The following is a 14,284-nucleotide window of genomic DNA, read 5'->3' on the forward strand; positions in this document are numbered from 1 at the left end:
AAAAGACAAAACGCAAGTCTCAGGTATTCTTTTTGAGTGTGCTTTTACTGTGCTATACCTCCCAAAAAAATGGTTTTCTAGGACTTGTAGAAGAACTAATCACAAGCAGAATGAAAGTATTATGTGTTAATCTACTTTTGTCCTAAACATATAGTGTGCAGAGATGTTAGGAATAAATTCTAAAGGAAACGTTTCAGTCCTAGGCTTTTCACTGTTAATGTCACTACAGGGAAACCTGTTGGCAGCAATCAGGACAACTTACTTTAGAGGATACTTCAATTCCTCTGGAGAACTGTTTTAGGTGCATTGATAACTAATTTTTCCAGGAACTTGGAAAAATACATTATCAATGAATGCATTTTAATCATGCAAATCATGGAACTGGAAGCTGCCATCAATCATATACATGTTTATAAGTACTCGTCACCTAACAAAACTAGCTTTTGTATTGTACATGGCCGATCCAAATAATATCAGATGAAAAAAAAAAAAATCATCTTTACTGAGTAAATTCTCTGTAATGGTATAAAATCTGATTGGAATTTTAGGCATATTTCTCTCCAGCAAATAAAATCTGGGGGAACTACAAAGCTACCACATTTGGTTAGAGACAGAAAAGGATCGAACGCTTTGCCTTGCTAAATAGTGTTTTCATGAGACAGTCACTGACCCACCTCTGAGATGTAAGAGTACATGTTATGGTGAAGTAACAGCGATCATAAAGTTGAGGTGGTGGGGAAGAGTGGGTTTGATCCTGATGTGGATCAAATCTGAGTGTGCTTCAATAAGCTTACACATCTACAACCAGTTACTCCTAAACCCCTTGTAAATGAAATAGAGGCAGACTTGAATCAACTGAAATGTGGAATGCAGACACTGTGCATTGGAAGTCTGCTTCAGAAATTTGCCTAAATTCACCTGTTAAGCTCAGAATATTTACACATAATACTAACCTTCACAAGACAAGCATAAACATGCACTAGTGTAATTTACCAATTTTCTGTTTACATTATACTTTTCTACCACTGTAACTCTTAACAGTTATACATACTTACCACTGTGCCTAGAAACTGAATGCTTATATCTCCAGCAGCATTCCGAGAAAGCCGCTGAAAAAAAACACAGATATAAAAAGTGATTAGAAATGTCTCCAGAATTTGAAACCATTCAGGTTTGAAACCATTCACTGTAATCAAAGCTGAGTACACAAATCTATACATAAAACAGATAAAATAAAACCATTTCCTTCAACAGTGTCAGTACTAGAAGTTTAATTCATGCTTCAGCTCACATTCTGGTTTTGTTTCAGTCAACTCAATAAAACTTAATTTTGAAGAACAATGAAAACAAATATGGCCAAGTACAACACAGAACAACCTTGGGCTTGCAGAAAGATGAATATCATGACTAATGAGGCTTCTGCCATCTCTAAAGGTATTCTGTATTCCTGTTACTCACATTTAGTATTTTCCTTCTCTCCTAATGAGAGATATTTTAATCTCTTTTTAAAATGCAAACTTCCAATGATGCTACTTTGAAAACAGAAAAAAAAAAAAAAAGACCTTATGAAATGTCTGGTCACCTACTGTGGTTCAGGAGTTGATTGAAGTTATTAAACAGTCTTCAAATATTACATTGTCAGTAAGACACAGAAAAATGCAAAAGAAAGTATGCTATTGATTTAACACCCCATCATCTAAATATGCAAAACACAAAGAATTCTTTCTTCTTGTGAATCGTCTCCTACTTCAACATGAGAAGTTTTTTCTCCCTTTTTCTTCCTGCTATTAAATTACAGCACATATAGACCCAAAATCAGGGTCTATACACAGCCCTAATACTTACACAATGTACATATGAGTAGAAAAGCAGAGATTTGAAAAGTGAGTATAAATTGCAAACAAAGAGCTGCACAGAGATCTTCAGCATTTTAAAGACAACGAATCCTAGGAACAGGGCTGCAAATCATCTAGAGAGATCTTGTAGTCTAGTACCCCTGGCAGAATCGAAACACACCTGTGTCACTCCCAAACAATGTGTGTCTAACCCATTCTTAAAATCTTTCAGTAGCAGAGATTTCACAGTCTCCCGAAGCATTTTATCCCAGTGTTCAGTACCTTTATCATTAGGAAGTTTTTTTCCTAGTATCTGAATAAAATAAGCCTTACTGTAACTGCAGCACATGAATTTTCTTCTTCATCACAGACAGGAAACAAATTATTCCCTTTCTTTTTACAGCTACCTACAGGTATGTGAAGGGCCGTTATCACGGCTCCCTTTAGCCTTGTCTTGTCTAGACTAAGTGAGAAAGTGGTATATAACAATAGCTAGCTATCCTCCAAAATTAATAGTGATACATTAAATCCTGGTCTCTTTTCAATAATGGTGCATGTTTCTCAGCTACATTTTATGAAGTAATAATTACTACAGCCCAAACATGCTTATTTTTTGACTTAACAGGTCACACACTGACACTGCAATCTGTACAATCATATGAAAACAAAGGATGATGTGCCAAAGCCTGACATATTTCAACAATAATGATTAACGGAATGGAAAATATGGGAAATAAAATTTCATACAAAACCTGACGTTTACTTTTATACAGGAAACAGGAATATACACTTTTCCCACAGTCTAGGATAAACACAATCAGGTTTTGGAAACCACAAAGAAGAACAAAGTCCTGGCTGCCTACAATGAATGAACCGCATGCCAAAACAAACAAGTCCCAACCACTTGATAAGCTGTCAGAAAATGGCAAGCTGAAAAAAATTAAAGGATTTAATTTCTTTTTTTCCTGGAATGCCCTCCACCCTTGTTAGAGTTCTGTCACTTATTGTGCTACCCTTTTGTCCGCTTTCAAGGGTCATTAGAGACCTTTTCATGTCCTAATAAAAATTCCTTTTTTTTGGCTAATCTCCCCATCACACAGAAAAACACAACCTAAAAAGCAAAACAAAACAAAACAGAAAAAGAGCCATTTTGTAATTTTCTTTAAAGGCTTTCAAAGTAAAGCCAGGTATCTTGACAACCTGACTTATTTTTCACAACTGAAAACGAAATCATTAAAGTACCTCTTCACACAGATTCTCTTTACTCACAACTAAATAAGCCAGCACAGCAATAACCAAGCCCTTTAAAAAAAATATTAAATAAGCAACTTAATAAAGGCAAACACATCTATATCAAGAAGGCACCTCCTAAAGCCACAGTATCAAGACAAGACAAAGACATAAGCAGCCTTCTCTGACACTGTTGAAGTGCACTGGTATCACTGTCTAGTAAATCCTTACTGCTACTGTTTGCCCTGTCCAAAATGCAAAACATTACATTTAGTTTTCGATAGCATTAGGAGTCAGTATAAGCACTAAAATACATTTCTTGAATTAACAGCCACTCTTGAGGGGAAAAAAAAAAATAATGGGGAAGGTGAGGAAAATAGTGAACAAACAGAGGAGAAAAAGAAATTTCCATTCTGGGTATATTTCAAAAAAACAACAACAAGAAAGAAAGGCAGAGAAATTCTCTAAGTCACAAAACATATGTTTCATCAAGACCAAAAACAGAACCGCCAGGCTTTTGAGAAGCATGTTACAAAAGAAGTCAGCACATTATCATAATTAATGTTTCAAATTACAGTTGTAAATAAATTTCAGCTGTTAGATGTGATTAGATTTTTTGAAGCATATTGAAAGGAGTTATTTCTGTTCCACTGGTGGGCTTGTGTTTCTGGGATTTGTAAATGTAATTGATGTTTTCAAGAAAATGAAAGGACACGGTTAACAATTATTTTTTTTTTTTATTTTCCACCTCTTTAGAAAAAGGACCAGTCTCCAGTTTCTCTTGTAAATTTAGATATTTCCATATTCTATACTTCATAATAGATGGTTTCATATTGCATGTGAAAGCAGGAAAGTAATCAAATAGAAGTACCAAAAGAGAACAGCTAATTACATGCATTATCATTGTTTTCCTAATAAATTACAAATTATTTACTGGAAGGTTTACACTAAAAAGCAAGGAAAATCTACCATTGGAACAAAGACAAAACATCCCTGCATGTTTACCTGCCAATTCAGAAAAATTACATTGTTCACATCAGTCACACAATCTCGGATACATCTGATGCTCTTCTGGTTGACTCAACTGCTAGAGCTTCAGACTAACTTAATTAGCAAATATGAGTTAGAAGTATATTTTTTCCCTTATGAGAAAGTAACAAGCTAAACCAAATCTGGAAAAAAAGATAATCACAACTTCAAAAAAATCCATCTGCAGTCTCAAAGCTGTCAAATGGGTGTCAGTGTTGCATAAATATTATATGTATTTTTACATAGGTTACAGTATGCTATACTGCATATGCTATGTATATGCAAACAAAATGCTTATGCATGCATGTAAAAACAGACAAGTGTATACAATCATATAAAATGTGTTTCGTTTTCCTCCTCCATCTTCAGTGAATGCTATACCAGTCATTTCACATTTTAATCTGTAAATCCCAGTAAATTACCAGAGGTTAGTGTGATATGACTTTAAATTCTTCTGCTTTGCCATAGAAAATTATTTCCACTTAGTTGGGTATCAATGATCTATTCATCACAAGATGTAGCAAGGTTACAATCAGCTTTGCATTAAGCCTGCAGTGGATGAGCACTTGTAGATAAAAAAAATGATAACAACCTTTAGGTGAAGAAGGAAAAAGAAGCTCAGCCAAACATACAATACATACAATTGAAAGAGATTCTAAACTGACATAGACATTATTAGACAAAAAGAGCTCAGAGTATTTCCCACAAATCTTCTGGTATTTTGTATTCTTCAAGCTACTGGAGGGAAGCAGCTGCAGGGAACAAAGAAACTCCAACAGACCAAAAGCAGGTTTTTTGCTTTGCTTACAAATGAAAGAGTAATGTCAAAATGAATATAAACTGGCAAAGAAAATCATATGTAAGTTTCTCAAGCACATTTATCTTGAACTAGTATAGAGCACCTTTATTTGTTGAAAGTAAAGCTGGTGATCAGCAAATGTACAGGCTGTCACTTGGCCAATGTTTTTTGAAACTTTTTCAAGCCCTGGCATGACTATTAGCAACTGTACTGCACGTATCAGGTTATACAGGATAAAAAATAATAATAAATAAATAAAGCCTATAGGTACAGTCTAGATAAAATTTTGACTGAAACACTGAGTGGTTTCCCAGCATGGTGCTGTTTTTCAGAACACAGAAGTCTTTGCAGCCCCTATTGCTACATTTCAACTGCTCACTACCAAAAATCTTGAACATCTTATGCCATGAATTTCAAGTACAGAATCCTATCCACTTTTTGGCCAGTATTTATGAATTCTTGAAAATTCAGCCTAGCAAGATACAGGCCAGAAACATCCCCCAACAGGCTTAATTAAAAATAAAAAAATAAAAAAACAAACCCAAAATCCCATCATAAAGAAATTGGAGGAAAAAATACAGTATTTTCCCTTGTGAAGTTATAGCAGATTCACTTGCTACTTCCTCATCTATGAGATTCTGTATGCATGCAGATTCTTGGACATCTGGAAAGCTCCATCCTCCACCTATGGCATTCCCATCTTTAGAGTCCCGTGGTCGAGTCAGAGAGGAGAAAACTGCAGAAGAGGCTGTGAAATCAAGATGTCTTTCTGCCAAAACACGAGGAATGGTTTGGCTTTATTAGCCTCCTTTTCCCTCTCCTCCTAGAACCTTTGCAAAAAGCAGAACTTCATTTCCACACTCCCTTTCCATGGCTCAAAATACCAGTTTAGGGATGTAAACCCAGACTAGCAATGTGACCAAGCTTTTTTTTGTATGTTGGAGACTATTTGGCACTGTATGTACTTGTGCACCCTCACAAGCCTTCCCACCTGGAATCACTCTACTTCTGTCAAGATTTAGTGCTCTCCACCGGTGGTGCCACCATTTCCTCCCCTTAGTGTATTAAACTACAGATGGAAACTTCATTTTATGTGCTGCTCCATCCTTAGCCATTATCAGGTTTAGATCACACTTTACTGTAAATGAAGCCTCAGTTAGCTATTCTTCCTCAGGGCACATCCGCATTTTCCAGGTTCTTACAAGGGCAGCAGTCACCCAGTGGGGTACGAGATGATCAAGTCCTGCTGCATATGAAGCGTTCTGACATGTGACAGATGTCTAAGACTGGCATAAATGGTACTTCGCTGAAGTAGTCTTTCCCTTTAAAAGGAATCCTGCCAGGATGCTTGAGATACTGGCCTCCCCCAGCACTTGCTGAAAGCTACCTCAGTCCTTTTCCAGAGACTAAAATCCCAAACAGTACAGGTACAGACTTACAGGCTTACAGGGCATCAATCCACACAGATAAAGGTGCAGGTGCAGTTTCTAAGAGACTGAGGCTCCATATTACTGCTTTTAAAAGAACTGTTCTCTTAATGCCTGGGATTTAATTACAGTGGATGGCTGTTGCGGTTTAAGCCCAGCTGGCAACCCAGTACCATGCAGCCACTCGCTCACTCCCCCCACTTCTTTCCCCCAGCTCCTGGAGGGATGGGGAGGAGAATCAAAAGAATGTAACTCCCACGGGTTGAGATAAGAACAGCCCAGTAACCAAGGTATAACACAAATCACTGCTGCTACCACCAATAATAACAATGATAAGGGAAATAACAAGGGAAGAGAATACAACTGCTCACCACCCGCCAACCAATACCCTGCCCAACCCAAACAGTGATCTAGCCCTTCCGGGTAACTGCCCCCAGTTCTACAACCTGGGCGTGACGTGCTGTGGTATGGAATACCTCTTCGGCTAGTTTGGGTCAGGTGTCCTGTCTCTGCTTCTGCCCGGCTTCCTCTCCTCCCTGGCAGAGCATGAGACCCACAAAGTCCTTGGTCAGACTAAACATTTGAGCAGTAACTAAAAACATGGGTGTTATCAGTGCTGTTCCCAGGTCGAAAGTCAAAACCACAGCACTGCACCAGCTACTAAGAAGGAGAAAAATGACTGCTACTGCTGAACCCAGGACAATGGCTTAGGAATTCTTGTCCTCCCCTAAGCAGAAAAATGGAAACCAAGATCCTTCCCAGTATTTCCTTAGGTGATACCCAATGTTAATGTCAGTCATTACTTCTTTCTGACAAGCTCTAGACATGCAACCATTTAATTTCACTGCAATATTATTATTACATATACTTAGAGCATCTTCCAAGCAAGTCCATGTGCTCCTTTAACCCTCCGAGGTAGATATTATAAAGCAGTAGATGAGAGGCCTTCAAACAAACAAACAAACGAAAAAACCCCAAGCATAAAAACCCCAACAGGAAAGACTGTTTATTTGGTGTTAGCAAAGAATGAAGCCAAAGGACATTTACTCCAGCCCAACATTTCCAGCTATTTACAATTATTTACAATAATGAAGAGTTTAGTCTTCCTGTGAACTTCTAAATTTTTGCTGTTATTACAATAAATCACAAAATGACCAAAAGTTTTAGAAACTTTTCCCGTTTTGACATTCTGTAATGTGCTTTGCTCTTATAAGGGGACAGTATGCAGATAATGCACTGCCACATGAGTCCAGATCTGATAATGTTTATGACTACCCGCGGTCAGATTCTTAGCAGGATCAATAGTCCTTTCTCACTCTTTGATGCCCCTTTGTCTTCCTTTTGAATGCGTTCCCATGTTCAAGAGAACCATTCCTTGTCTTTCAAGGTTTAGGTATCATAAAACTACAATGTCTGTCATCAACTGAACACAATGCTTTGGTCTTTCGAGACAGAAAGAATCCTTACAGTTACTCATATATTGTTTGTCATTAAAATTTATAGCTCCGTTGGGAAAAAAAATGGTATAAGATGACAATTAATATTATTTGATTAGCCCCTTTAGTAGAACAGGATATAACTAATCCCATTGGGTTAAAGAAAAAGTTTGTTCTTCGTAGACAGAGCTTTACTGTGGGAGACCTCACTCTGAAAAGCGGGCAGTAAATTCCAGCAGGATTGATTTGGCATAGTAATTGATCACTCATTTCTGCCCCAGATGAAAATATAATTCCATTTTCATGAAAGAATCGATAAGGGGGGTGTGCTTTCTGCTTCTGCTGAGCAATAATACAAAAAACAAATTAAAAGCAGCAGTGATCTGCCATTTCATGATCTTTTATTTCCTTGAATTTTCCCCTTCCCTTCACACATTCTCCATGCAAACCATGGACAAGAGTGCGGAGACAGCCTTCAGTTAAACTGATTTCACACAAATTGTAGATCTCTTCTAAGATTCAGGTACCTGCTATTTAAGTAGACATTAATGTCTACTTTACTCTGGTATGACAGTAAAGGATATTACAGTATTTTTAAAGGCTTCACGACTCAGGAGCTGGCCATACGCTGTTGTTTAGGCTTTAAGAATATTCCAGGCTCCTTTTAAAAAGTAATAATTTTAACAATTTCGGCAAACACTCATGTCAATGAAGCCATAATAGTAACATTTGTTTTAATATGCATCGTTGACAATTACAGCAAGCAGCACCAAAAGGGCTGGTTTTTACACACCTTCCCCTTCCCTGTGACCTTTGGAAATAAAGGAAGTCTCAGTACTTCCTTAGATCACCCATGATCAAGCAATAAAACCTAAGTGATAGAATTACAAATTTTCTTGTACAGAATCTTTCATAAACTCAACAGGCTGAACTATGCAATAATGATCTAAAGCAGCTCACTCACGTCCTCCCAAGCATGAACCCTGCATGCTGATGAAATCTCAGAACCTCTTCTCTGCTTCTGTGTCTCGCCCTTTTGGAGGGATCCATCTCTACACAAAAGAACAGCTACACTGTTGTCCTGACACCAGGACATCACAATGCCTGTGCTCTAGAACACTGGACAGCTTCAGTGTTTCCTGGCAAAACCTCCTTGCCAAGAGTTTATTTTTTCTTTGCCATCCAGAAGTGATAATTCAATAAGAATATCAGCTCCATGCTTGGTTTTGGTTAAAAAAGCAAAAGGAAATATTTGAAATTAGTAACGAGAACAGGTTACAAACTGGTGAAGACTATTAAATAATGGTAGAAGTCTGGACTTTGCCCACTGACCACAGTTCTGATCCCCACAGCTCAGAAAGGAGACACAGAAATGGAAGATGTTCAGAAAGCAACAGAGACATAAAATCAGGCTTCCCTGCAAGGAACAACTCTGCAGCACTGGAAAGAGGCAACTGAGTAAGGATGAGGACACAAGCGGCCTGGACACAGTGGGCAGGGATCAACTGCTCATACTCTCTTCCAATAGAGGGACTAGGAGGAATTCAAAAGAAGCTGAAGGACACTGCCACAGCAATTATTAGACAATGATAAGGCCATAATAAGCAACTTGCTAAAATCAATCATTCTCTTTGGGCAACTGCAGGGAAAAAAGTAACAACAGTGCCCTAATCAGCATGTATTAATACTTCCCAAAACTTCAAAAGCCTGAAACAGTGCAAGGCATACTACACTCTATGTCACAGGCTTCAGCATTTGTCTGTTACTTGGAATATTTGAGAGCTTGTTTGCGCTTGTCTCAAATGATAAGAGAGTGTTAAGTGAGGCAATGAAGATCAGTTTCTCTGTATCAGATCCACTTACCATTCGGGGAGTTTCAAGGCTGAGCTCCTGTTTTCTCAGATGACTGTGGCTGAATGAGTAAACAGGAAAACAGCAGCAGCCTATGTTTCTATACTGCAAATAAATGAGGGTCATGGACTGATGCCTGGTCCCAAAGCCAAATGGCAATAGATACCTCAGTCCCACTGCTTAGGCCTGTATAGCATGGCATAAATCTGTACCAGATTTGTCTAAGTCTGCTGTAAGTCGAATAGGCTGAAAAAAAGTCAGGGAGTGAGCTACCAGTTAATCAATATGGGCCATTAGGAATTCAGTGCTGGGGCTCACATTCCAGATTTTCTTTACCCAACAGTATAGCTATTTGCGTATTGTATATCCAAATGTCTGGCACTGTTTGCAAATCATTTTGTCCCTCTTCTAGATACAACCCAGCAAAAATAATTCTGAAGTCATGGGCAAATGACAACAGTGGAGTGTGTGCAGTAATTGCACACCACCAAAGAATGGGCCGTCAAGCAGTCTTCATGTACCCTGCTCGCTAAAGCTTTCCAAAATCATTTTCAGGGTTTACGAAAATGACTGCACTGAAGTACTGGTACTTTAAACCTGAAACCTATGTAATATATCATTATCACAAATTACTATTTTGAGATCTCAGAACAATAAAAAAAAATATATATATATAAGCAATTTTTCTAAAAAAGAATTATACATGTTTGAAAAAAGTCTCCACAGTGTTGAAGGAAATGAATACTTCGGCATCGGCTTTGTTCTCCCGCCAGACATTTCCCAGAATATCAGACATTTCCTAGGAACAAAGGCTTCATAACATACAGCATTTCAATTTTTCTGTTATTATAGACCAAAATAAGAATTATCAAAAGATACATGGTATCAGAGCAGCACTTGAATTTTTCATATCCCAGGATGTAGAATATACTCTTCCTGCTGCAACTGTTGATGCAATAATAAATTAAATGAAAAAATAGTAAGTGATGCTATCACTGAATTCCCTGTTACATTCTAAGTAGAGAAAATCCCACTGATAGATCTTCATGTATTTCATTCATAAAACCCCTTGATGCTTGAGACTGATGATTTCAGTTTTAAAGGATCATGTTTTTGTTTAGTAACTCCATTACTCTCTTAATTACTCCTTGCTGTGACTGATAAAGACCTTTTTATCCCAGAGTTTGGGATGTTCAACGAAGTCACAGAACAGTTAGGCTGGAAGGGACCTCTGGAAATCAGGCAGTCATATTCCCTATTCGAATCAAGGCTAATGTCAAAGTAATATTGAGCTGTGCAGGACCTTATCCAGTTCAGTTCTGTCTACATACTAGAGCTTCAGCTCAGCAGAGACCAGTCCTTCGAAAGCTGGGAAATACAAAGAAAAAGCATCACAGTGCCATTCTAAAATTGCTTTGCTGAAGCTACCAAAAGACACCAAGAGTTTTCCAGGCTCCAGCCCGAATGGCTGCACCAAGTTTAGAGGGTGGAGGGTTTCACTGCAGCAGGCCAGCAGAGCTGTGAAACCAGTGCAGGCCAGCAACATGACGGAGGAAAGGCTACATGAATATGATATGACAAAGAGGTACAGCAGTGTTGGCAAAAGATGGTGACAAATGATTTAAACCATTCTATGATTCTGGCTCAGAATCTTCTTTGCTATAGGGAAGTGTCTGCAAGTAAATGGTACACAAGGATGGGTTGAGTGTTTGATGATGGGATCAGTGAAAGCAGAGCATTTAAAAGCACTAAGGAGTTGTAAAATTTGTCCATGTAGATTTGCCACAGAGAAGCCTCAGAATTTGACTGGTCAGTGAGGTGTTTTTGAGAATTTGCCCAAACATAAGTAATATCAAATCAAAGACGGTCTGAGGATCTCTTATATGTGTTTTTATTCTTGGGCAACCTGCTCTCTCTGCAGATACCTGATTTTCCTGCACAGTGGCCCAGTAGAAGGCACCTACTTGTAAACTGACTGTAGTAAGGGCAGATTTGCAGTTAGGTTCAAGTCCATCTGCTGGACTTCATGGACTCATTGATTTACCTTGAGGTTGACCTAGACACTGGTTCACATGAAGGAAAGAAAGATGTTCAGCTCTAAGGAAAAGGCAGCTTATTGCTCCCTTCTTTTACCTGCTCCCTAGTTCACGGGCACAGGAAAAGAGAAGTGGTGACAGCCAATGACTTCTGTAGACACAGGGCTGAATGAAATCCAGCTTACTTGTACACAGGAGCAGAGACAGAGGAATAAAAATGCCCTCACTGTCCCAAAATATGCCTGTGGCCTTTTTCCAACTGTTGTGACCCTTCTCAACCATGGTTCTCCCTTCAGGTTTCCACTGGAGTCCTTATGGTTTTTTTCCAGAACTCAACCAATCTCCTCTTTTCCACTAATTCCTCATAGAAATCAGTAAGCACCTCATGTATTCGCTTATTTTTACTCTTAATATTGCCTGAAAGTTTATATCATATTTGAATCATGTTTTACACGTTATTTTAAATATGTATTTTCAATTAAATAACAGCCAATCCTTTCAAATCTGAATCCTCAGGAAGACATATTGTGAACACCTGCCCAGTCACTTCTCTGATTTTTTAGTAAAGACAGTTTCCAAATTCACAATAGCTAGGTGTAAGTCAGATTCTGAGACACTAATATCTTTGGAAACTGGTAGGGGAAACCATTTTGGCAAAGTATTTCTGCACACACGAATTCCATTTGCTTGGGGAACAAAATGCTATGCTTGACAATGCGTTACATTCAGCCTCCCCAGAGGCTGAGATGAGAGATGTAGAGTCTACTCATAAGTGAGGAAAAGAAACAGATCAGCCAAGGAGCTACCAAAAGCAACCAAAACACAAAAAAACATGATGGAATCTGTGTACGTCAAGAATTGCTATAGGGTCTGCTCACATCTTCCTCCCTGGAGACTGTATCTCAGAAATCTCTTGCTCAAATGATCCCAAGTTTTCATCAGTTAATCACTTTGCACAGCACCCGATGGATTTCACAGTAATCCAAAGCAGCACAAAGACTTCTGAGTCCTTATACTGCAGCCAAACAGTCCTGCAGTATACCCCAGGGTTCTGGTCCCTCCATCACCTGGGGACCCGGCCAGGCACTCTGCAGGGCCCATCTGCTGCACACAGATGGGCTTCCTTGCAAAGGAAACAAAAGCAGGAGGGAGGGGCTGCCACACATCCTAGTTATGCCCTGATATGCCCTAGACAGACTGTGACCAGGGTAGATACCTCTCCTCAGACATCAGATATACTCCCAGGTCACTCTAGAAACAGTCCTAGAAAACCTGCTTTTTAAACTCATGGGACTCTGTGGCAGAATTGGTGCTCTGCTTTGCTCTAATACACATGGAACCTTTAGCAGAGGAGTGGAAATGTAGGATCATGCTTAATTACTTATTTTTAAATGTGCGACAGATAGGCGACAATTTGAATGTCTAGACTATAATTTACATAAATACATTTTAAACCAAAACATTTTAAAATTATTTCTTTCCTGCTTCTATGCTTAAATGCTTTGCTGGATTGGGGCCAGACTGCAGGATCAAGCCGAAGGTGCATAAATCAAACCTTCAAAGAAATGTAATGTTCACAAAGACTGTATTGGGTTGAGCAAATTTAGAAGAATGAAACCAACTATGAACAGAAATTAGATTGGCTAAAAATTAATAAAGCACAGCTGGAATTATTTGATTCATCCGTATTTGTTGCTTAAATGGCTCTAGGGCTGAGTTTTGCTGAAAGAAGATACTTCAAGACTCTGGGGTCAATTGCTTTTGGAGACAAATTGACCTACAGGAATACACTTGTCTAATTTGGTTCTTGCAGTGGGGCAAGTCTACAGAAATACATAACCAAAAAACCAATTTAGATTCCAGTGAGCGGATATCAGAGGTCAAGTTTAAGGTTCCCACCAATTTACATATATATACTAAAAGATTAATAACTTTTCAAGCTACTGGATTTCTTTGCTAAAAGCAAAGACTTATAGATAAAATCTGAGAGAGAAACAACATGTGCTTATTCCACATTCTGTTTGATAGATACCATGCAGTCAGCTCATTGCTTGTTGCTGTGGCTAGCCCTGCGATATTTTATACAGTTTGGTCATAGGGAGTTGCAAGTAACTCTACTGCTGTTCAGCTCCTAGAAGAAAGCATGTTCAGATCTCACCATCATTAATTTTGAAACTAATTTTCTGTGCCAGATCAAATATTACACTTTTAGTTAACTGGTCTTACTACTATTAGTTATACTCTGTGATCTCTACTCAGCCACATAGTTACTGTACAGTTTTCAATGAGGCCTTCTGAATATGGTTATCCAATCTAAATATAAAGCTTTTCCTTTAGCCAGATTGTATACATTCATACATTGGTATTGTTTCCTATTCAAAATTAAAAATTCACTTTATAAACTATCACAAAATGGACCAGTATTATCATACAGAAATACACTTTAAAATAGAAAATTATTTTAAATGTACATAAGCCCTAAAGCTGGCATTGACCTTTTAAGAAATCTACAAAACTTCAGTCCAGAATTTACTTGGCCATGCAATGAAAATTTCACTCTCAGTCAAACCTTGAAAGACAAGAGTAATTTTTATCCTCAAGTTGCAGTCTCCCAAATTTAGTCAAAACTAGAATAAGATTT

General features: G+C 38.2%; 1 protein-coding gene across 5 annotated transcripts in view; it reads right to left on the reverse strand.

The window, feature by feature from the left end:
* The window catches only part of PCCA (propionyl-CoA carboxylase subunit alpha), a 290,674-nt gene that overhangs the window by 72,383 nt on the left and 204,007 nt on the right, over positions 1-14,284 (reverse strand). For all 5 annotated transcript variants that reach the window (XM_061472833.1, XM_061472832.1, XM_061472831.1 and 2 more), the window contains one exon: positions 1,056-1,109. In XM_061472833.1, the coding sequence (XP_061328817.1) occupies positions 1,056-1,109 (54 nt within the window). The remainder of the gene's footprint in view (positions 1-1,055; positions 1,110-14,284) is intronic.

This window comes from Pezoporus flaviventris, unplaced genomic scaffold, assembly GCF_033815535.1.
Source record: "Pezoporus flaviventris isolate CSIRO_AGI_PZ_B2104156 unplaced genomic scaffold, CSIRO_AGI_Pfla_v1 ptg000072l, whole genome shotgun sequence".
Lineage (NCBI taxonomy): Eukaryota > Metazoa > Chordata > Aves > Psittaciformes > Psittacidae > Pezoporus > Pezoporus flaviventris.